The following is a 25,000-nucleotide window of genomic DNA, read 5'->3' as shown; positions in this document are numbered from 1 at the left end:
TCCGGATTTCCGATATGTTGAATCTTAACCTTTGTAGACGTAAACGAAAATATGTTGCATATTGGTGCAAATTTCCAAAGTGCAGGGTGGCAGAGGAAGAAATGGGTTGGGTTTCGGCATGAGGCGTGATGATTGGTTGGGTTTAGGTAGGCATAAGGAGTGATGATTGGTTGGGTTTAGGGATAAGGAGTGATGATTGGTTGGGTTTAGCCATGAGGAGTGATGATTGGTTGGGTTTAGGCATGAGGAGTGATGATTGGTTGGGTTTAGGTAGGCATAAGGAGCAGTGATGGGCAAGCTACTTGGAAAATGTAGTAAGCTAAGCTATCAGTTACTCTCAATTAAATTTAGCTAAACATTGAAGCTATCCCCAGAGAAATGTAGCAAGCTAAGCTACGAGCAACATGGCAAAAGCAGCTTGCTACATCAAAGCTACTTTTTTCTCACATTGAATTAACTTCATGTAGAACAACTTTCAACCAAACAAATAGGCAGGTAAAAGAAAATATCATTTTGATTGTTTATTATATATTATAAAACACACTGTAACTCTCACTGGCACAATATTCAAAAACAGACAATAAAACCTGAAAGTCTTCTTCATCACTGCCAGTGGCTCCCTCTGGCTCTGCCATCTTTCAAAGTTTGTTGCTGATGTGACTTCGCCAGCACATGACATATTTTGCCCTACCCTTAACCAATCGTCAGTCTTCATTGCCTAAACCCAACCCAGTCAGAGGCAGAGTAGTGCCGGGTCTTGCTGCAAGAGAGGCAAGGATGCTAAAAAGCAAGGATGAAACAACAACACTGTCTTGTTGTCCATCATAATGGAACTGGAAGTGCTTTATTGGCTACACAGGCACACTTGACATATGTAATGTCTCATCCTGTTTAATCCAAACCGCAGCAGAAATCTCCACTGTGTGCTTTGCTCATGGATTTTATCTGGCGAGTAGCTTGTAGCTTTTGCGGGAAGCTACAAGCTACTTGGGTCTATAAATAGCTTAGCTACTGAAAAAGCTACTTGGTTCAAAAGTAGTGAAGCTACCACCAAGCTACTGAGAAATGTAGTTAAGCTATGTAGCTTCACTACTTGTAGCAAGCTACTGCCCAACACTGATACGGAGTGATGATTGGTTGGGTTTAGGGATAAGGAGTGATGATTGATTGGGTTTAGGGATAAGGAGTGATGATTGGTTGGGTTTAGGTAGGCATAAGGAGTGATGATTGGTTGGGTTTAGGCATAAGGAGTGATGATTGGTTGGGTTTAGGTAGGCATAAGGAGTGATGATTGGTTGGGTTTAGGCATAAGGAGTGATGATTGGTTGGGTTTAGGTAGGCATAATGAGTGATGATTGGTTGGGTTTAGACATAAGGAGTGATGATTGGTTGGGTTTAGGCATAATGAGTGATGATTGGTTGGGTTTAGGTAGGCATAAGGAGTGATGATTGGTTGGGTTTAGCCATGAGGAGTGATGTTTGGTTGGGTTTAGACATAAGGAGTGATGATTGGTTGGGGTTAGGTAGGCATAAGGAGTGATGATTGGTTGGGTTTAGGTAGGCATAAGGAGTGATGATTGGTTGGGTTTAGGTAGGCATAAGGAGTGATGATTGGTTGGGTTTAGCCATTAGGAGTGATGATTGGTTGGGTTTAGGCATAAGGAGTGATGATTGGTTGGGTTTAGGCATAAGGAGTGATGATTGGTTGGGTTTAGACATAAGGAGTGATGATTGGTTGGGTTTAGGGATAAGGAGTGATGATTGGTTGGGTTTAGGTAGGCATAAGGAGTGATGATTGGTTGGGTTTAGACATAAGGAGTGATGATTGGTTGGGTTTAGGGATAAGAAGTGATGATTGGTTGGGTTTAGCCATGAGGAGTGATGATTGGTTGGGTTTAGGGATAAGGAGTGATGATTGGTTGGGTTTAGGTAGGCATAAGGAGTGATGATTGGTTGGGCTTAGGCATAAGGAGTGATGCTTGGTTGGGTTTAGGTAGGCATAAGGAGTGATGATTGGTTGGGTTTAGGCATAAGGAGTGATGATTGGTTGGGTTTAGGCATAAGGAGTGATGATTGGTTGGGTTTAGGGATAAGGAGTGATGATTGGTTGGGTTTAGGTAGGCATAAGGAGTGATGTTTGGTTGGGTTTAGACATAAGGAGTGATGTTTGGTTGGGTTTAGGTAGGCATAAGGAGTGATGTTTGGTTGGGTTTAGACATAAAGAGTGATGATTGGTTGGGTTTAGGCATAAGGAGTGATGTTTGGTTGGGTTTAGACATAAGGAGTGATGATTGGTTGGGTTTAGGCATAAGGAGTGATGATTGGTTGGGTTTAGGCATAAGGAGTGATGTTTGGTTGGGTTTAGACATAAGGAGTGATGATTGGTTGGGTTTAGACATAAAGAGTGATGATTGGTTGGGTTTAGGGATAAGGAGTGATGATTGGTTGGGTTTAGGCATACGGAGTGATGATTGGTTGGGTTTAGGGATAAGGAGTGATGATTGGTTGGGTTTAGGCATAAGGAGTGATGTTTGGTTGGGTTTAGACATAAGGAGTGATGATTGGTTGGGTTTAGACATAAGGAGTGATGATTGGTTGGGTTTAGGCATAAGGAGTGATGATTGGTTGGGTTTAGGGATAAGGAGTGATGATTGGTTGGGTTTAGGCATAAGGAGTGATGTTTGGTTGGGTTTAGACATAAGGAGTGATGTTTGGTTGGGTTTAGACATAAGGAGTGATGATTGGTTGGGTTTAGGCATAAGGAGTGATGATTGGTTGGGTTTAGACATAAGGAGTGATGTTTGGTTGGGTTTAGACATAAGGAGTGATGTTTGGTTGGGTTTAGACATAAGGAGTGATGTTTGGTTGGGTTTAGACATAAGGAGTGATGATTGGTTGGGTTTAGGCATAAGGAGTGATGATTGGTTGGGTTTAGGGATAAGGAGTGATGATTGGTTGGGTTTAGGTAGGCATAAGGAGTGATGTTTGGTTGGGTTTAGGTAGGCATAAGGAGTGATGATTGGTTGGGTTTAGGCATAAGGAGTGATGATTGGTTGGGTTTAGGGATAAGGAGTGATGATTGGTTGGGTTTAGGCATAAGGAGTGATGATTGGTTGGGTTTAGGCATAAGGAGTGATGATTGGTTGGGTTTAGGGATAAGGAGTGATGATTGGTTGGGTTTAGGTAGGGATAAGGAGTGATGATTGGTTGGGTTTAGGCATAAGGAGTGATGATTGGTTGGGTTTAGGGATAAGGAGTGATGATTGGTTGGGTTTAGGTAGGCATAAGGAGTGATGATTGGTTGGGTTTAGACATAAGGAGTGATGATTGGTTGGGTTTAGGCATAAGGAGTGATGATTGGTTGGGTTTAGGTAGGCATAAGGAGTGATGATTGGTTGGGTTTAGACATAAGGAGTGATGATTGGTTGGGTTTAGGCATAAGGACTGATGATTGGTTGGGTTTAGGCATAAGGAGTGATGATTGGTAGTTTTAGGGATAAGGAGTGATGATTGGTTGGGTTTAGGTAGACATAAGGAGTGATGATTGGTTGGGTTTAGGCATAAGGAGTGATGATTGGTTGGGTTTAGACATAAGGAGTGATGATTGGTTGGGTTTAGACATAAGGAGTGATGATTGGTTGGGTTTAGGCATAAGGAGTGATGATTGGTTGGGTTTAGACATAAGGAGTGATGATTGGTTGGGTTTAGAGATAAGGAGTGATGATTGGTTGGGTTTAGGCATAAGGAGTGATGATTGGTTGGGTTTAGGCATAAGGAGTGATGATTGGTTGGGTTTAGGCATAAGGAGTGATGATTGGTTGGGTTTAGGGATAAGGAGTGATGATTGGTTGGGTTTAGGTAGGCATAAGGAGTGATGTTTGGTTGGGTTTAGACATAAGGAGTGATGATTGGTTGGGTTTAGGCATAAGGAGTGATGATTGGTTGGGTTTAGGGATAAGGAGTGATGATTGGTTGGGTTTAGGTAGGCATAAGGAGTGATGTTTGGTTGGGTTTAGGTAGGCATAAGGAGTGATGATTGGTTGGGTTTAGGCATAAGGAGTGATGATTGGTTGGGTTTAGGGATAAGGAGTGATGATTGGTTGGGTTTAGGCATAAGGAGTGATGATTGGTTGGGTTTAGGCATAAGGAGTGATGATTGGTTGGGTTTAGGGATAAGGAGTGATGATTGGTTGGGTTTAGGGATAAGGAGTGATGATTGGTTGGGTTTAGGTAGGCATAAGGAGTGATGATTGGTTGGGTTTAGGCATAAGGAGTGATGATTGGTTGGGTTTAGACATAAGGAGTGATGATTGATTGGGTTTAGGCATAAGGAGTGATGATTGGTTGGGTTTAGGTAGGCATAAGGAGTGATGATTGGTTGGGTTTAGACATAAGGAGTGATGATTGGTTGGGTTTAGGCATAAGGACTGATGATTGGTTGGGTTTAGGCATAAGGAGTAATGATTGGTTGGGTTTAGGGATAAGGAGTGATGATTGGTTGGGTTTAGGTAGACATAAGGAGTGATGATTGGTTGGGTTTAGGCATAAGGAGTGATGATTGGTTGGGTTTAGGCATAAGGAGTGATGATTGGTTGGGTTTAGGCATAAGGAGTGATGATTGGTTGGGTTTAGGGATAAGGAGTGATGATTGGTTGGGTTTAGGTAGGCATAAGGAGTGATGTTTGGTTGGGTTTAGACATAAGGAGTGATGATTGGTTGGGTTTAGGCATAAGGAGTGATGATTGGTTGGGTTTAGGGATAAGGAGTGATGATTGGTTGGGTTTAGGTAGGCATAAGGAGTGATGTTTGGTTGGGTTTAGGTAGGCATAAGGAGTGATGATTGGTTGGGTTTAGGCATAAGGAGTGATGATTGGTTGGGTTTAGGGATAAGGAGTGATGATTGGTTGGGTTTAGGCATAAGGAGTGATGATTGGTTGGGTTTAGGCATAAGGAGTGATGATTGGTTGGGTTTAGGGATAAGGAGTGATGATTGGTTGGGTTTAGGGATAAGGAGTGATGATTGGTTGGGTTTAGGTAGGCATAAGGAGTGATGATTGGTTGGGTTTAGGCATAAGGAGTGATGATTGGTTGGGTTTAGACATAAGGAGTGATGATTGATTGGGTTTAGGCATAAGGAGTGATGATTGGTTGGGTTTAGGTAGGCATAAGGAGTGATGATTGGTTGGGTTTAGACATAAGGAGTGATGATTGGTTGGGTTTAGGCATAAGGACTGATGATTGGTTGGGTTTAGGCATAAGGAGTAATGATTGGTTGGGTTTAGGGATAAGGAGTGATGATTGGTTGGGTTTAGGTAGACATAAGGAGTGATGATTGGTTGGGTTTAGGCATAAGGAGTGATGATTGGTTGGGTTTAGACATAAGGAGTGATGATTGGTTGGGTTTAGACATAAGGAGTGATGATTGGTTGGGTTTAGGCATAAGGAGTGATGATTGGTTGGGTTTAGACATAAGGAGTGATGATTGGTTGGGTTTAGAGATAAGGAGTGATGATTGGTTGGGTTTAGGCATAAGGAGTGATGATTGGTTGGGTTTAGGCATAAGGAGTGATGATTGGTTGGGTTTAGGCATAAGGAGTGATGATTGGTTGGGTTTAGGGATAAGGAGTGATGATTGGTTGGGTTTAGGTAGGCATAAGGAGTGATGTTTGGTTGGGTTTAGACATAAGGAGTGATGATTGGTTGGGTTTAGGCATAAGGAGTGATGATTGGTTGGGTTTAGGGATAAGGAGTGATGATTGGTTGGGTTTAGGTAGGCATAAGGAGTGATGTTTGGTTGGGTTTAGGTAGGCATAAGGAGTGATGATTGGTTGGGTTTAGGCATAAGGAGTGATGATTGGTTGGGTTTAGGGATAAGGAGTGATGATTGGTTGGGTTTAGGCATAAGGAGTGATGATTGGTTGGGTTTAGGCATAAGGAGTGATGATTGGTTGGGTTTAGGGATAAGGAGTGATGATTGGTTGGGTTTAGGTAGGCATAAGGAGTGATGATTGGTTGGGTTTAGGCATAAGGAGTGATGATTGGTTGGGTTTAGGGATAAGGAGTGATGATTGGTTGGGTTTAGGTAGGCATAAGGAGTGATGATTGGTTGGGTTTAGACATAAGGAGTGATGATTGGTTGGGTTTAGGCATAAGGAGTGATGATTGGTTGGGTGTAGGTAGGCATAAGGAGTGATGATTGGTTGGGTTTAGACATAAGGAGTGATGATTGGTTGGGTTTAGGCATAAGGACTGATGATTGGTTGGGTTTAGGCATAAGGAGTGATGATTGGTTGGGTTTAGGGATAAGGAGTGATGATTGGTTGGGTTTAGGTAGACATAAGGAGTGATGATTGGTTGGGTTTAGGCATAAGGAGTGATGATTGGTTGGGTTTAGACATAAGGAGTGATGATTGGTTGGGTTTAGACATAAGGAGTGATGATTGGTTGGGTTTAGGCATAAGGAGTGATGATTGGTTGGGTTTAGACATAAGGAGTGATGATTGGTTGGGTTTAGAGATAAGGAGTGATGATTGGTTGGGTTTAGGCATAAGGAGTGATGATTGGTTGGGTTTAGGCATAAGGAGTGATGATTGGTTGGGTTTAGGCATAAGGAGTGATGATTGGTTGGGTTTAGGCATAAGGAGTGATGATTGGTTGGGTTTAGGGATAAGGAGTGATGATTGGTTGGGTTTAGGTAGGCATAAGGAGTGATGATTGGTTGGGTTTAGGCATAAGGAGTGATGATTGGTTGGGTTTAGGTAGGCATAAGGAGTGATGATTGGTTGGGTTTAGGCATAAGGAGTGATGATTGGTTGGGTTTAGGGATAAGGAGTGATGATTGGTTGGGTTTAGGTAGGCATAAGGAGTGATGATTGGTTGGGTTTAGACATAAGGAGTAATGATTGGTTGGGTTTAGGGATAAGGAGTGATGATTGGTTGGGTTTAGGTAGGCATAAGGAGTGATGATTGGTTGGGTTTAGGCATAAGGAGTGATGATTAGTTGGGTTTAGGCATAAGGAGTGATGATTGGTTGGGTTTAGGCATAAGGAGTGATGATTGGTTGGGTTTAGGTAGGCATAAGGAGTGATGATTGGTTGGGTTTAGGCATAAGGAGTGATGATTGGTTGGGTTTAGGGATAAGGAGTGATGATTGGTTGGGTTTAGGTAGGCATAAGGAGTGATGATTGGTTGGGTTTAGACATAAGGAGTAATGATTGGTTGGGTTTAGGGATAAGGAGTGATGATTGGTTGGGTTTAGGTAGGCATAAGGAGTGATGATTGGTTGGGTTTAGGCATAAGGAGTGATGATTAGTTGGGTTTAGGCATAAGGAGTGATGATTGGTTGGGTTTAGGCATAAGGAGTGATGATTGGTTGGGTTTAGGCATAAGGAGTGATGATTGGTTGGGTTTAGACATAAGGAGTGATGATTGGTTGGGTTTAGGTAGGCATGAGTAGTGATGATTAGTTGGGTTTAGGCATAAGGAGTGATGATTGGTTGGGTTTAGACATAAGGAGTGGTGATTGGTTGGGTTTAGGTAGGCGTGAGTAGTGATGATTAGTTGGGTTTAGGCATAAGGAGTGATGATTGGTTGACCACATCATTTGTGCATCGATGATATGACTGGCCCACAACGTAACCCAAATCAACTCTTAATAGCTGTCAAACTAAGTGAATGCCTGCAAAAAAGTTAAAATTTTATTTTTTAAATAATTGTAAGATTATGTGCAAACTAAATCAGCATTGTTTAAAGGGTTATGGGTTTGGGTCAGGCTTATAAAACTGAAAATGCCATACATGAACTTCCCCTAGTTCAGTATTTTGCTTGTGCTGCACATGTTTTTATTTATTTTAATAAATATTTGAAAATGAACTGTATAATGAGTGTTATGCTTTGTCATTATTATTATGATTATTTATTATTATAATTATTATTAAACATTCTTTAATAATAATTAAATACATGATACTACTGTAGATTCAAATATGTGCTGTAAATATACACAAATTCACTGTTAAAACTGTGCACAGTTTACAAAAATACAGTAATGAACTGTAGATGACCTTGCAGCTAAATCATGTAAATTCAAAATACAGCAAGATAATATAAAAATACAGGCTCTTGCTGGTGAAGCTGCAGTCAGCTAAAAGCTGTAAATGTCGTCTTACAGTGCATGGTTAACATGGTTAACGCGTGCGCTTTGGAAGCGGTTTGGCGGATCGAATCGCCCTCCACTCCTGGGCAACCCTGTCAACACAACGCAGGCTACATAGGCATGAGGACTGATGATTGGTTAAGGTTAGTAGATTCTGCTAAAATATCAGCCAATCAGAGGGCAGAGTAGGGGGGGTCATTCCGCTAACCATCCTGCACTTTGGAAATTGGCTTCCCAGAACATTTGTCTAAGCTCAAGCAGGAAAAACAATGTACCTGACAAAAAGCAAATGAAAAGTCACACAGGAACAAATTCGCTCCCTCTGGTCTGGACGACAGCGCCGCAGCGCGCGAGGGAACCTGATGGATTCAGAACCCAATCCATCCTGCCAAGCCACGTGCCCACTATTTCACTGCCTCCCTGATTCTCTGTGTGTGTGTGTGTGTGTGTGTGTGTGTGTGTGTGTGTGTGTGTGTGTGTGTGTGTGTGTGTCTGTCTCTCTCTGTCTCTCGCAGCGAAGATGGATTGCCAACACCCTGGAATGACCCACACCTTTACTTCAACCCAGCTCAGCTCTTGGCTAACTCTGATAAATGGAAAGAGAGAGAGAGAGAGAGAGAGAGAGGCTTGAATGTGATTTTTTTTCCAGCTGGATGGGAGGAATAGGGGGAAGGACAGACAGAAAGACAGAGAGAGAGAGAGAGAGAGAGAAAGAGAGAGAGAGAGAGAGCAGAATTGTCTTCCTGGCTCATTTTGTGGCACGGCAGTGAGGCGAGTGATGTACGGCCGAGTCGACACTTCATCCACACATTGTTTTCTCAACAAGAGTGATCGTTCTTTTCAGCGGTTTTCTCATTTTTATGGCCATGAAATGGGTTCGGGGAGCTACTGGGCACTTAGCATGCTTAACCTTAAAGCTGCATTCAGCGATGTTTTTGTGTTAAAATAAGTGTTAAAAGGCTCTATCTTCTGACAGCAGCTATCACTGAAATAAAGTGTTTGGTCAGTAAGTTGGTACCTTGGATGGCGGCATTGGATTCGCGGTGAAAAAATACAGAATAGTCCTTTAGAGGCATCGCGATCTGACCTTCCGTTTCCCAAAAAATGTCAAATATCTCTAGTTAGTGGGAGGTCGATGCCAAATTTTTATCCAATCAGAGGAATGTTGACATTTTCTGGGAAACGCCTGTTACGCTTGCAGAGATATGGCCGCCCTGCATGCAGGACTACAGGAAATATATCCAAAAATGATTAATTAATTAACAGTTTTTCGGTCATTCATTTAGTTTGACAGTTATTGAGAGTTGATTTGAGTTCAATTGTGGACCAGTGATGTCCTTCAGGCACAAATGACATCAGGCCACAACTTCACTGATCACTGTGAGTCCACATAGGTTTTATTGTGATAATGAAGACTCGCGATCGACTGGGAAGCCATAAGAGAGAAGCAATGTCCCCTCTGAGCTGATAGTTTGGTGACCTACGTCTTCATCACATTGTCCAAATAACAGGCTGTCTCGTCAGTCATCAATCACTGCTGCTCGTTGTCCCTGTAGGAGGTTTGGACATGTTTTGGGCAATGATATTAGATTCTGCAACTTTGTCATAGGGTTTTGTGAATTGACACTCCTGCTTATTATATGCTATTTTGAGAGTATACAAGCAGTTTAGGATTGCAGGATTTACTGTATTGGATGCGCTTTTAAAAGGGACGCGCTCGATCCCTAGGATCGCCCGTTCTCCCCAGATCAGCAGAGGGGGTGGGGCAACGACCGGAACAGCAGGGGGGAGTGGCCAAGTGGAATTGGAGAGAAAACAGGAGAAAAACAGGGGGGGGGGGGGGGTCATAAAAAAAGAGTGCCAAAGCCTCACACTAAATGTCAATCCACGTTATCCTTTCACAGACAGAGCAAAAGCATTAACCTCTATTCATGCACTGATTAGCCACCTTGGCTGAGAGGAGCCTGATCGATCGCGCTCCTTTTGAATCGCCAACTGCCCTTTGCCTCGAGAAAGACAGCATCCTTCTGTCATTCTATTGATGATCTCTGCAGCAGTCTTCTGAAATCAGCAGAACAAAAGTCCTCCAAAGGAAAACTTTCAGATAAAACTGCAAAACCACACGACAGCCCTCACAGGCCAATAATAATGAAGCAATGAGAAATGAATAGTATTGTTATGTCGCACACTATCTCATGCCTTCTGGTTCTGCCCTTCATTAACACATTGAGTGCCACAGCGCTTCAGTAAAATTGTCTGGAGCCTGTGCCAGATTCACTTCCATTCAGTTGAAAACAGCTATAGAATTGTTTCTATTAGGGCTATATTGACACGGCTGGACTCTAATGAAACATTGGACACTCCTGCTTCTTCCAAAGAAGAAATTTTGTTTCTAGACAGTTCCATTATGAAATGACAGCCTCTGAAAGAAGAGCACTTTCAAGGGTTTTCTGCTGTTTTTTTTTTACTTTTCAAGATATAGTCACTTTTATGAATACTTTTTGCACTCTAATTTCGAGCACATTCACTGACTCTGGCTGGTGTTTTCTGATGTGGTGGCGTGGTGTGGTTCTGTGCAGCCTGCGTGCCCCACCCCCCTCTCCCCCCCCCCCCCCCCCCCCTCCACCTCTGAGCTGTGGGCTCCTCCCCACACGCACAGAGTCTGTTTTCTCAGACTCCGTTTTTCCCAGCGCAACAAGGAAATGCCAAACGCGACTGAACGAAAAGGTTTGGCCGTTCGGCTTCGGGTGCTGGCTTTCTGGCAGGGAATCGTGTGGAGAAACTATATGCAGACAGATAGATAGAAGCAGAAGAGCTCAGTTGTGGGCGCGGATGCAGCCAACTGTCAGCTGCAGACAGAGCAATCTATACGGCTCTGGCTGCAGCATGCATCGGTTTCCCCTTTGATCACGTCTTTCCCTGCTTTCTCCTGCACAAAGTAAAGGATCTGAGGTGGGTGGCGCAGCTCCCGTGTAGATGTTTAAGGTGGCGCCGTGTGATCCCTTGAAGGGATTCATGCTCACTGGCTGGGTACGACCTTAAACAGCAGAATTATGGAATAATATGAATTATGATTTTAGGACGTGCACAGACGTCCTTGGCACTCCTCGTTACTTTTATTTTAGGACGTGCACAGACGTCCTTGGCACTCAATGTGTTAACGGGATTCTGGGGGCAAAATATTTGACTGGTACTCTAAGGCCTACAAAAGCCAGAGGCAGAACTTGCTATCTCCGGCTGCTCGGAGTCTCGGACTCTCTGAACTTCCCTCCAGCTGTGCAACAATCTCTGACACTGGGGAAGTCCTCCTCTTCACCTTCTATTCAGGTGTGGCTGATGGACATGATCTCTGTTGTACAGATGGAGAGACTCAGGTCCCTGAGAACCAACTCGCTTAAAAGGTTCTCAGCTATCTGGGACTCGTTTTTGGCCGACTTTGACGAGGTTAAGAATGACAAGTGACTGAGGTTAGGGCTCGCCCGGCTGGTGTCTCGTGGACGACTTGCATGGAGAAAAACACACACGACAGCCCTCACAGGCCAATAGGTAAAAGTAATGAAGCAATGAGACATTAATAGTATTGTTATGTCAAAATATTTTGGTATTTACTAAGTCCAGATTACTTTCATAATATAGATTTATCATCAGTAGGCCTATATTCATTGCCCAGCTGTAGCCATACATTTGGAGCACATTGGCGATTGCAATTCAGTTCTCTCAGCTTACTACTGGATGAGAGGACATACAAATTAGAAACACTCCTAGATGTGGAGTGATGTCTGGGAGACCCAACTCTCCACAAACTCTTGAACCTGCAGAGACTTTTGCTGGAAGGACATTGTTCGCTTCTTCATCACCCCAAAGCACAAATCCAAACAAATGGGGACTCCACTACCACCACCATGTTGGAGGTGTGGGACAACAATGGTGGACCACACATATTTTCTGGACTTTAAGCCGACATTCTGGGAGGAGGTGTCAAAAATAATCAACAAAACACTGGGTTATGATGTCTGTATGTCCTTCCCCACGTTATATCAACAAAACACTGGGTTATGATGTGTGTATGTCCTTCCCCACGTTATATCAACAAAACACTGGGTTATGATGTGTGTATGTCCGTCCTCACGTTATATCAACAAAACACTGGGTTATGATGTGTGTATGTCCTTCCCCACATTATATCAACAAAACACTGGGTTATGATGTCTGTATGTCCTTCCCCACGCTATATCAACAAAACACTGGGTTATGATGTCTGTAAGTCCTTCCCCACGCTATATCAACAAAACACTGGGTTATGATGTGTGTATGTCCTTCCCCACGTTATATCAACAAAACACTGGGTTATGATGTGTGTATGTCCTTCCCCATGTTATATCAACAAAACACTGGGTTATGATGTCTGCAAGTCCTTCCCCACGCTATATCAACAAAACACTGGGTTATGATGTGTGTATGTCCTTCCCCACGTTATATCAACAAAACACTGAGTTATGATGTCTGTATGTCCTTCCCCACACTATATCAACAAAACACTGGGTTATGATGTCTGTAAGTCCTTCCCCACGCTATATCAACAAAACACTGGGTTATGATGTGTGTATGTCCTTCCCCACGTTATATCAACAAAACACTGGGTTATGATGTCTGTAAGTCTTTCCCCACGCTATATCAACAAAACACTGGGTTATGATGTGTGTATGTCCTTCCCCACATTATATCAACAAAACACTGGGTTATGATGTCTGTAAGTCCTTCCCCACGCTATATCAACAAAATACTGGGTTATGATGTGTGTATGTCCTTCCCCACGCTATATCAACAAAACACTGGGTTATGATGTCTGTATGTCCTTCCCCACGCTATATCAACAAAACACTGGGTTATGATGTCTGTATGTCCTTCCCCATGTTATATCAACAAAACACTGGGTTATGATGTGTGTATGTCCTTCCCCATGTTATATCAACAAAATACTGGGTTATGATGTGTGTATGTCCTTCCCCACGTTATATCAACAAAACACTGGGTTATGATGTGTGTATGTCCTTCCCCACGTTATATCAACAAAACACTGGGTTATGATGTCTGTATGTCCTTCCCCACATTATATCAACAAAACACTGGGTTATGATGTGTGTATGTCCTTCCCCACATTATATCAACAAAACACTGGGTTATGATGTGTGTATGTCCGTCCCCATGTTATATCAACAAAACACTGGGTTATGATGTCTGTATGTCCTTCCCCACATTATATCAACAAAACACTGGGTTATGATGTGTGTATGTCCGTCCCCATGTTATATCAACAAAACACTGGGTTATGATGTCTGTATGTCCTTCCCCACGTTATATCAACAAAACACTGGGTTATGATGTGTGTATGTCCGTCCCCATGTTATATCAACAAAACACTGGGTTATGATGTGTGTATGTCCGTCCCCATGTTATATCAACAAAACACTGGGTTATGATGTCTGTATGTCCTTCCCCACGTTATATCAACAAAACACTGGGTTATGATGTGTCCGTCCTCACGTTACATCTGGGACTTACCCCAAAGGATATGGATGAAAGTGACTCATACCTCATGAAGATCTTTATGGCAGCCGGCAAGAAAGCCATCACAAAAAGCTGGCTCCAGAAGCACTGCCCCCCGGTGGAGATGTTTATAAATATTGTAAATCAGTTACACTGAATGGAGCAGCTGACCTATAGTCAAGATTCAAGATTCAAGATTCAAGATTCAAGATTCAAGATTCAAGATTTTTATTGTCACTCCATGGTACAAGTACCACGTGTGAAATTCTTGTGCAGTGGACTCCGTTTACGACATAGTACAAATAGGCAACAGCAATAAGTAATAGGCAATAAGAAATAGGCATCAATAAGCAATAAGACAGCAATAAGGCAATAAGAAATAGGCATCTTATAAGCAATAAGACAAGTCGGTGGCTTATACGACAGTGGCATATTAGTCTGAGGCTACAAAAAGACAAAGGGGAAACTCTTTGGAATAAATGGACACTTGTCCTAACCCATAAGGAGTGACTTTCGCTATAACTACATTAGACTCAGCCCTCAGTCTTAATCCGTTTCACTCCTGTAAGACTGAGAATATTACTATTTAAATCTTTGCATAACGTTAGGTGGCGCTGTTGGAAGCCTTGCATCGGAGAACCAATCATGAGTGTTGTGGGCGGGCCTGCTTTCTGGGGGCAGTGACGCTCATGCAGAACCAGTGTCTCGCAAAACATCGCGTTTGCGGAGAAACATATTAATCACTTAGAAACAAACATAACCTGTTAATAGGACGTGTTTCATCCGGCCCCGGCGGCTAGAGGTCTTTTCCCCAGCGATAAGCCAGACCCCCGAGGCTAACGTTACAGAGCCTGCTGATGACTCACAGTAGCAAGCGGACCACATCCGGGTAGGAAACATTATTGTAAAATAAACAACAGCTATAAATTTTGTTTGGAGCATATCAGCTTCATGCTCTGTGTTAGGACTATGATAAATGGCATTGCCGCTACCAAATAAAATTCTAATAACAAATGTAGGCGTGTCTGCTGCCGGCCGTTCTCGCCGGGCTCGGATAGACAGTTTCTGACAGTGAAATTCCCAGACGTTTGGTGGCGCAGCTCACCAAACGTCTGGGAGCCGAGACTATAACTACATTAACATTACAGTAACATTGTATTGTGTAAGTCGTTGCATCACTACATAATTGTGAGTTCTCCTGTTGGAGTTGGGTGCTACTGTATTCGTCTATGTCTGACTGAAGGCAGCCTACAGCCAGTGGGTGGGGTGAGAGAGGGGTTCACCTGTGATTGGCTGGGGGGATGGGGGACGTGAGCGAGAGGCGAACAGCTCGAGGAGTCGGTGTGTGGAACTAGGGAGGGACGGCTGTGTGGGTGTGGAGAGCGGAGAAGCTAGGAGAGCTAGCAGGGTTTTGGGTGTGTGTTGTGGGGTTTGTTTTGGCGTGGACTACGGCTGACAGTTCTCCTCTGACCTGTGATACCCAATAAAGTGCGGTAACAAGATCCTGACTCACAGACTGGTTTGTGACAACGTTACACTGGTGTCAGAAGTTAAAATTAACGACTGGAAGACCGAGCGCGACCTGGCGTTAGCGGTTAGCTGTCTGTGTGCTAGCTGCTACGGAGACCACGTGGGATGGTACGCGAGGAAGGGTGCCTGTCGGTGGACGGGGGGGGCAAAGGAGCTACCGACCCCGGAGTTTAGCTCGGTGCTTGCTGGCATGGAGATCAGACGGCTGTTGGAGGCGACGCCTGCCTGGGCAGAGGAGATTATGAAGCTGCTGTGGGAGGTCACGCAGCGCGGAGAGAAGCGGACAGAGGAGCCGCAGAGACTGTGTTGGACTTGCGGGGAACATGGGCACCTAGCGAGGTGGTGTCGCGGCGGTCCCGGGGGACAGACCAGGTACGCGGAGCAACGGTACTGGGGACGGCCGGGTGTCTGCTGGACATGCGGGGCGTTTGGGCATCTGGCCAGGGGGTGTCGAGAGGCTGTCGAGGAGCAGAGGACAGCGGGAGAGGAGAGACGTGCAGGTGGCTGGCAGGTGAGACTCTGCTGGTCTTGTAAGAGGCCTGGACATTTGGCCAGAGACTGCACTGAGACAGTAGAGGACAGGGGAGAGACACAGACTGGGGAGAATGTGAACAGCCGGGAGGAAGAGAACGTTGTTAGAATCGGGAGAGCGACGCTCATATTTCCAGGTGAGCGGGTGTCGCTACTAACGCCGGAGGAGCCGGCACAGCTGAGCTGCTCTACACCCCCTACGGTTGCTGTGCAGGAAGCCGAGGTGGTGATCGCTGCTGGTTGTGTTATTCCCACTGACCTGAACACGCCGCCCCCTGGAGAAGGGGGACGGGAGGACGAGCGAGTGCAAGAGGCGGAGGAAGAGGAGATACTGTTCAGACGTGGAGCTGACAGACGATGACATGGCCATTTGGGGGGTCCAAGTGGATGAGTGGAAGCGCAGGCAGGCGGAGGACGCGGATATCGGTCCGGTGTACGCGTGGGTGGCGGCCGGACGCCGGCCCCCTGTGGAGGAGATTCACATGTTTTCCGGTGCCACGAAGGGACTGTGGGGGATGTTTGCGGAGCTGTGTCTGCGTGAAGATGGAGTTTTGGGGAGGGGGGAGCACCGGAAGAGAGGGTTCCAGATGGTTGTACCCAGCTACCTGCGGGAATTGGTGCCATGGTGGGCGCACAGGGGCCTCGGCTGGCTCGGGCATCGCGGGCCTGAGGAGACGCTCCGCCGTGTTCGTCTGGGACACTACTGGGGCAAACACAAGGAGGATGTGCGGAGCTACTGCAGTGCGTGTGATGACTGTGGGGCGCAGGGGGGGGGGGGCTGAGGAGAGTCACCTGGCGGAGGAGTGACCCCACTGGAGGGGTGAGGGACTAGTGTGCTTCTGGTGGGCCAGAAGCTTTGATGTGAGGGGGAAGTGTAGCGGGTTGGAGTTGGGTGCTACTGTATTCGTCTATGTCTGACTGTGTCTGTGTGTTATACTGTTCTGTGCATGGGGGTTAACTGTGGGATCTGACATGTCTGTGGGGATTTACGGGGGTCTGTGAAGGCAGCCTACAGCCAGTGGGTGGGGTGAGAGAGGGGTTCACCTGTGATTGGCTGGGGGGAGGGGGGACGTGAGCGAGAGTGGAACAGCTCGAGGAGTCGGTGTGTGGAACCAGGGAGGGACGGCTGTGTGGGTGTGGAGAGCGGAGAAGCTAGGAGAGCTCGCGGGGTTTTGGGTGTGTGTTGTGGGGTTTGTTTTGGCGTGGACTACGGCTGACAGTTGTCCTCTGACCTGTGATACCCAATAGAGTGCGGTAACAAGATCCTGACTCACAGACTGGTTTGTGACAACGTTACAATATGTTGTTCTAATGTGGTAAAACTCAACTTAGGAAAATACATGGAATCAGCAAATGTCTAGCCATGTTGACAAGTGGATCACAGGGAGAGAGAGAGAAATTGCTGAAGTGCATTCCAGCCTTATTTATTCTTCTGCTAGTGGTGAGGTTTTTAGTGTCACTTCTTTGTGTGTCAAAAATGATTTGAGCAGATGCTGAGAGGGAAGCAGCTGACTCTGCACTCATGTGCAAGACATCGATAACACTGGCATGTCTGATACAGACTGGCTGCTCCACCTTAAGACATCGATAACACTGGCATGTCTGATACAGACTGGCTGCTCCACCTTAAGACATCGATAACACTGGCATGTCTGATACAGACTGGCTGCTGCACCTTAAGATATCGATAACACTGGCATGTCTGATACAGATTGGCTGCTCCACCTCAAGACATCGATAACACTGGCATGTCTGATACAGACTGGCTGCTCCACCTTAAGACATCGATAACACTGGCATGTCTGATACAGACTGCTCCACCTTAAGACATCGATAACACTGGCATGTCTGATACAGACTGGCTGCTCCACCTTAAGACATCGATAACACTGGCATGTCTGATACAGACTGGCTGCTCCACCTCAAGACATCGATAACACTGGCATGTCTGATACAGACTGGCTGCTCCACCTTAAGACATCGATAACACTGGCATGTCTGATACAGACTGGCTGCTCCAACTTAAGACATCGATAACAATGGCATGTCTGATACAGACTGGCTGCTCCACCTTGGATCCTTTCTAACATTGCTTGAGGGTAGGGACTGTATACGAAGCTTAGGCCCGTTGGTGGCAGTACAATTACAGGTGAAAACAAGGTGACATAAAAGTTACCGACTGGTTTGAATCTCTGACATAGGTCAATGTTCTGACCTAGGTCAATGTCGAGGCAGTCTAGCATTCTTCACATACTATGTCAATGAGATGCAGCCGTGTGCACGTTTCAGTGTGGGGTCCAGTGTGTCGTGTGCACGTTTCAGTGTGGGGTCCAGTGTGTCGTGTGTACGTTTCAGTGTGGGGTCCAGTGTGTCGTGTGCACGTTTCAGTGTGGGGTCCAGTGTGTCGTGTGCATGTTTCAGTGTGGGGTCCAGTGTGTCGTGTGTACGTTTCAGTGTGGGGTCCAGTGTGTCGTGTGTACGTTTCAGTGTGGGGTCCAGTGTGTCGTGTGCACGTTTCAGTGTGGGCTCCAATGTCTGAAGACATTTTTTCTTTGCTTATATGAACCATATTGTGACATTAGTATGTTTCAGAACTGACCCCTGTCACTATTTGTAATATTGATCTCAACCGTATCGCCCAGCCAGTATACCCTGTCTGTTCTGCTCTCTCCTCTCCCCCATCTTCCCTCCCCCTCCTTCCTTCCTCTGCTCTCTCCTCCCGCCTTTCTCTCCCCCTTTTTCCCCTCCCCCCCCCCCTCTGTCTTTGTCTGTCTATCTTTCCTCCCTCATGTTTGAAGATTGTTCAGCCATGTTATTAGTATTACTATTATTATTGTTGTACTCAGCTAGATTTAGCTAGACATATTCTCCGTGAAGCCCTCTGAGACATGCTTGTGAATCAGGGCTATACAAATAAACTTGACTTGACTTGAAATTGGCAGTTAGGGCCCGGTCCCCAGAAATGATGGGGACCCTGCCCACAACACTGATAAGAGGTTCAGTTCCTTGAAATATCCCTGTGATGATTAATTGAAATCAGAAACCCAACTCAATTTGATTCAGTGAAAAAACAGAGGGAACAGGAAACCCAAACTCACAAAGCTTCCGGAAAGGTGCTTCAAAAGTGGAGTGGGTGCCAGGGTGAGATGTTCTTGGCAGGGAGGTGAGGCTACCAGTGTTGGTATTGGATATCAGGCCTGAAGCAGACAGACAGATTGGACTCATGTACTGTGTATTTAGTGATGGCAGCTCTTTATACTCGTCAATGTTGTCTATTGATTCACTTTTTTCACCGTTTCTGCTCGATGCTTTATGTATAGCGCATACATAATAACACTGTTGTCTTTTTTGCTTTGGTATTTGGGTTTTGTACTCTGAATTTCTTCAATACCACAAGCCATACAAAGAGCCACATGTGATCAGCAATTTTAGCAATCACATGCATTAATAAACAACAACATCTTGATAATATTCATATCCAAGCCAATTTCAGGCAAACAGGGATTTCGGCATAAACGTCACAGACAGACACAGACCGAAAACGCCAAAAGAAGTTGCATATCGCACCTTTAATTCAATGTAATTCAATATTGTGCAGATATGTATTGTCAGAATGTGAGCCATGATTGATTCAGTAAGATATTAGCCTGTGTAGCAGCTGTTTACAGTGAGAGTTGAAACTGTTGAAAGCAGGATTCTGGATGCTTTAGGGCCTCGGCAATATCTGAGGCTAAAATATGCAACAGATGAGTCGACAGCGAACACAACTCTGGAAAAGCAAGATAGCTTCGCTCATGTTGCTCCCATTCCACTGTGTGCTCCACCCACCCCCACCCCCCCCCCCCCCCCCACACTCTGCGTGCACGCTGCCCCCCCCCCCCACACACTCTGCGTGCACGCTGCCCCCCCCCCCCCCCCACTCTCAGCTGTCAGCTCTCGCACAACATTTCAAAAGGTGAACTTCTCCCCTCGGCTCAGATCACTCTTCTTTGCACCAACTGCTGAGCTGACAAAACTTGCCTCCTCTCAACAGTTGATGCCTCTCTGCTCATCTCTCTCTCTCTCTCTCTCTCTCTCTCTCTCTCTCTCTCTCTCTCTCTCTCTCTCTCTCTCTCTTGGGTTTCCATCCACCTGTGTTGATGCGAAATTTAAATTTGCGCATGAAAAACCTGAGCGGAAATGCTGCAAAAAATATATAGCCTATATCAAAATATCGCCAAAGTTTTCACACTTGGGGGAGGTGGAAGAGTTGGCCCTATCGATAAATGCAGTTTAAACAGATTTGTCGTCTCTCCATTCAAAAACCACAGTTTCATGTTGACATGTCTGCGTAGCCTACACTAAATGGGATCTATAGCCTACTTGTAAGGTAAATAAGCAGCACAATTTTTTAGATCGGTGTGTTTAACAGAAGAAGACTGGGATTAATGTTAATATGCGAATCACTTCTATAATTGCTCCGTGGATTATAACGTTATACTTGTTATACGTTGTACGAGTTGAAGAGTGGCACCTGGTAATCCAGAAATTGCATTTTATGGTGTATGTTGTTTGTAGATCATAAAGAAACTTTATATTATACTATATATTAAATTAATAACGTAGATGTGTTTAATATTGGTCGCTGCACCTGCCTGCAAGACGACGCACGTATCGGGTCTAGTAGATCAGCAGCCTCAAACACAACGTGATTGACACGATTTTCTGAAAATTCGGCTCAAATTTGTGATACCTTTGGATGGAAACTCAACTTCTCTCTCTCGCTCTCTCTCTCTCTCTCTCTCTCTCTGTCTCTCTCTCTCTCACACACACACACACACACACACACACACACACACACACACACACACACACACACCACAAACAACAACAACACACACACACACACACACACACACACACACACAGCGTTTGGTCTCAGGAGCACAGCGAGTGACTGGATGGGAAAGCTCGCCTCCGATGACAATTCTGAAATCCTTACATCAAAGCATCCAACCCGCTTCGACAAAGAGTAGCTGCTTTGAGAGGAGGCGGCTTACATACATAGCAGTTAAACTGGGTACACTTCCATACATGCACTCTCAAGCAGCAGCTTTCAGCCAAGATGTTAATTCAACCGATGTTATGAAGGCAACCAGCACTCCTGAGAGAAAGTGATGCTCAAACAGACGCCTGAGTCAACCAACACCAATGAAGAGCTGGTGATGAGACAGTCTCACACTGCTCTGCCTGCATCGGGATGGCAAACTGACAACAAGCAACTCTGCAGTGACACAAACCAGTGATTGGACGTGGCACTTACTGTACATTACTTATACTAGTAAGGGCCCTATGAAATCCGTTTATTTTTTTTCCAAATTCCGTTTTTTTCTTTTTCCATTTGAATTTGATTTGGTTTACGGTCCATTTTTGTTGTTGTGAAAACCAAGTTGTGAGATGACGTAATACCGACACCCCTCTCAAAACACCCCAATCGAAAACTGAATTATTTCCCCTATTCTAAAAGTATGGAATCATTTAGGTAACTACAATAATCAGGCCTGCTTATGTTTGTAGGTGGTTGTAGAGAGTCAGGGTTGGAGGGGCGGGTAGGGGGAGTGGCTGGCTGGGGGATGTGGGTGGGTTCAGGGTTCTGATCCGACTCACATCATTTGCATATCATAGCAGACTGGAGGATGGGCCTTGGCTCCGAGTGCACTTCTACTTTACAGTTGATTCCATTTGGATCACCACATTCTGTGATTACAGGTTTTCTGCTTTGTGGAAATCACAGGGCCCGAAATAAACTAGATATAAGCCTGAAAAACCATCAGTGTCAAAAAGCACAAAGACTCAAGGAGGCGAGAGATAAAACCCAGCAGAAACTGCATGCCGGCTGCAGTCAAAGAAACAAACTCATCAATAACGTTAAAGCTCTCGTTCTAGATCGAGATGAATCCACATCCAGAAACAGCGAAAAGCAGGTAGAAAGGTGAAAAGGTCGGTCTTACTTTGAGTATTCTTCGTTATCCCGGTCACAGCGCGAGTCCTTGTGTCTCTCCCAGTCCTTGCCGTGCTTACAGGTGGTCAGCAGAATAATATCCTCCCCGTTGTGGATGTGATACAGAGCGTTCCTCGTCTCCGAGCCGATCCCGGTCAGGTAGCGCTTCCCTTTGAAAACCAGCAAGTACTTCCTGGATGCCGAAACCTCCTTCAGCGTCAAGTAGCCTTTGCCCCCTCCTTTCTGCGGGTGATCCTTGGAGAACAGGGGGATGGAGATATCGAAGTTGGGCCGGAAGTTGCCCACGTCCACGCTGGCCTTGGCCAACATGGCCTGGCCCACCTCGAAGCCCAGGTCCTCTGTGTAGTCGGGCCAGGTGCCGGAGTAAAGGTTGAAGACCAGATGGTTCCTGCCATCGTTCCAGGTGGGCAGGCTCTGGATGCGGGCCCTCACGCTCTGGACGTACTGAGCCGAGAGCTGGTCCCTGTGTAACAGATATGTTATTAGCCTACAGTGTACATGAGCTGGTCCCTGTGTAACAGATATGTTATTAGCCGACAGTGTCCATGTATAATACCTTTTTTTACAGTGTAAATGTATAATACCTTTTTTACATCACTTATAAACTTTTTTTAACCCAGGAAAGCACCATGGCATGATCGATTTTTAAACTTTTGCAGCCAAAACACACAGGACGCATAAGCGCAGCGCAGAGCCGTGGTGCGTAGCCAGTTTTCATTCGGCGTCCATGTTAACTGATCTGACCGTCGGCACTGCCCGCGCCGCGCACTTCTGTTCGGCGTCTGTTCTATTTTTTCCACGAGCGAATCCGTCAAGCTGAACAGACCAGATCATACCAGCCAGGAAGTCAAGGCATAGAGAATCCGGCCATTTGTCAAATAAATACATTTCAAAGTAAAAGACTCATTATTGACGGTGTTGTTTGTCCTGTAGTCTATTCCGAAAGAGAGAGAGGGAGGAGGAAAGAGAGAGAGAGAGGGGAAAGAGAGAGGCAGAGGGGAGTGACGTTGCTATCAGGTGGTCATCTGGCACATCAGTGTGAGGGTCAGAGAGAGAGACCAAACCAGTCAATTTAAAACCAGAGAACCAGCGGAGAAATTGAGAAAAATGGATGACGAAAAGTTGGTTTATGAAGTGGAGAAGCACAAGGAGTTGTATGACGCACGGAATAAATTCTACAAAGACAACAGCAGAAAAGATGCAATTTGGGAGGATGTTGCCATGGCTGTAGGAGCCTCAACAGGTAAAGTATATGCCATGTGTAACCACTGTGTACATAGGTCTCCTGTTCAATATATGGACTCTGTAGCATAGATATGACGAGCAGAGTCGCTTTGCCCGGCACAGAGAAATGCGCTCCTTGTGTGGACAGCCAAGCGCCTGCTGGTGAGGGAACTGCGCTTCCGCGTCCTGTCTGTCCACAGTGTTAGATCGCATCTCAACCAGTTCAGTTGCTCAGTTGAGTGGGCTCTCTTCCCCCTCCCTTCTCCCTGGGCAGTTTGCTCACACGGCTGCCCAGCGTCAGGCCAACCAAAGCAAAATGGAAACGTCCGGTTCAAATTTTAAAAACAAAGTAATTTAAACAAGTGAATAGCCTTACCGACGTTGGAGGAGAAAAGGATATTTCAACAAACGAAGCAGCAAACCTTGGATCAAAATACTCATGATGCCAAGATTACATATGGAGTGAAACTTTGGCTGTAAAGCATTACTCAAAATTAACATGAATTAACGAGTTAACGTTACAATAAGGGTTTTATTTTGAAAGCCCTAAAGTGGATGACCTACTTACATTCTGGCTGACTTGATGCTGTGCACTAAATGGGGAAGAGATGCTTTTTTTGTCTGCATATTCCATCATTTGGGCATTTTAAAGTAATTCAACCGTTAAGAAAGTCGAATTTCAGCCTGTGGGAATCATTGAATCACTGACTAGTGCCAGGAAAAGGGGCGGCAGATACATTAAATTGAGAGGAGAAGAAGACGAAGGTGCAGAAAATAACACTTTGTAACACCCTGTGCAAATTATATTGCGTGCCGTTCACAGCTGTTACGTTCATCACCTGGGTCGCTTCGAGGGTCGCTCTATCGGCTAAACTGATCTGCTAACTTTTAGACTGAAGAAAAAGCCACTAGTTTGTGGATATTAGTGGCTTTCTAAAAGGGACTTAAGTGGCATGTATTGGGGCAGTGGTGACCTAAAGGTTAGAGAAGCGAGCTGGTGACCGGAAGGTCATCGGTTCAATCCTCGTGACAGGCAGGATACATCTGGGTGGGGAAAGTGAAAAAGCAGCACTTGCCCCTCTCTCATTACCACCACTGAGGTGCCCTTGAGCAAGGCCCTTAACCCCAACCACTCCAGTGGAGCTGATCAGTGGCCAGCAGATCAGACTGTGGTTCTAATGGTCAGCTTCTAGGTGTGAATGTGTGAACAGGGCACTCCTAAAAAAGAGAGCATTGCTCTCAGTGAGACCCCCCCTGTTATAAATAAAGGTCAAATCCACTAAACCTGTTATTTTAATTGATATACCTGTCGGTTTTCTTCTACCTCCACCTCTGCTGTTATATAGGCGGTTTTAACTAGACAACATACACATTCTAAATTGCCCCTATCTTACTTTCTGTTGCAGCGTTGTCTAATACAATAGCTGACAGGATATAAGATAAGAGTTTCAAAATGTACCTAGAAACATTGAACATTGAAAACCGTGTGCCCCGTTTCCTGTAATGTTACGCCTCCTTCTCCAAGCCCGTAAACTCCCCGCTTACGCCCACCTTTAATCTAATCTAATTTATTTATTTTTAACTTATTTTTATTTAACTATTATTTCACCAGGAAGTCCCTTGAGATTGAAATCTCTTTTCCGGGGGAGACCTGGCCAAGACAGCATGCCAGTTACAGTTACAGTTAAAAATTAAAAATCCAAATAAAATACAACAGACAAATAATACAGACATCAAATACACAAGACAGAGACTAAAACCCAGCTCAGTTTAGGCAGTTGCATTTTTCAGTTACTAGGACTTTTAACCATAACCCTAACCCTTCCCCCAGAGAGACTAGGTTAGTCAGATGAAGTGAGCTCTGCATATTATTCCAGAACCATGTCATGTCAGAAGAAACAGACCAAAGGTATCCCGGTTGTTTGGGTTCTTCCTATAACCTCACACGATGCAGAAGTAGACACACCTGTCCAGGGTGTCTGCGGCCAGCACGAACAGGCAGGCACGCGAGG

General features: G+C 45.2%; 1 protein-coding gene across 1 annotated transcript in view; it reads right to left on the bottom strand.

The window, feature by feature from the left end:
• LOC310782428 (exostosin-1) overlaps positions 1–25,000 on the bottom strand; it is a gene marked incomplete at both ends in the record, with an annotated part of 539,881 nt that overhangs the window by 511,087 nt on the left and 3,794 nt on the right. Inside the window, 2 exons of the mRNA XM_083643088.1 lie at positions 21,754–22,227; positions 24,955–25,000. The exon at positions 24,955–25,000 is cut by the window's right edge and continues 232 nt beyond it. Of these exons, the coding sequence (XP_083499214.1) occupies positions 21,754–22,227; positions 24,955–25,000 (520 nt within the window). The remainder of the gene's footprint in view (positions 1–21,753; positions 22,228–24,954) is intronic.

This window comes from Poromitra crassiceps (assembly GCF_964638095.1).
Source record: "Poromitra crassiceps genome assembly, chromosome: 9".
Classification (NCBI taxonomy): Eukaryota; Metazoa; Chordata; class Actinopteri; order Beryciformes; family Melamphaidae; genus Poromitra; species Poromitra crassiceps.
The sequence above is the reverse complement of the archived record's forward strand: the minus strand, read 5'-3'. Positions and strand labels throughout refer to the sequence as shown.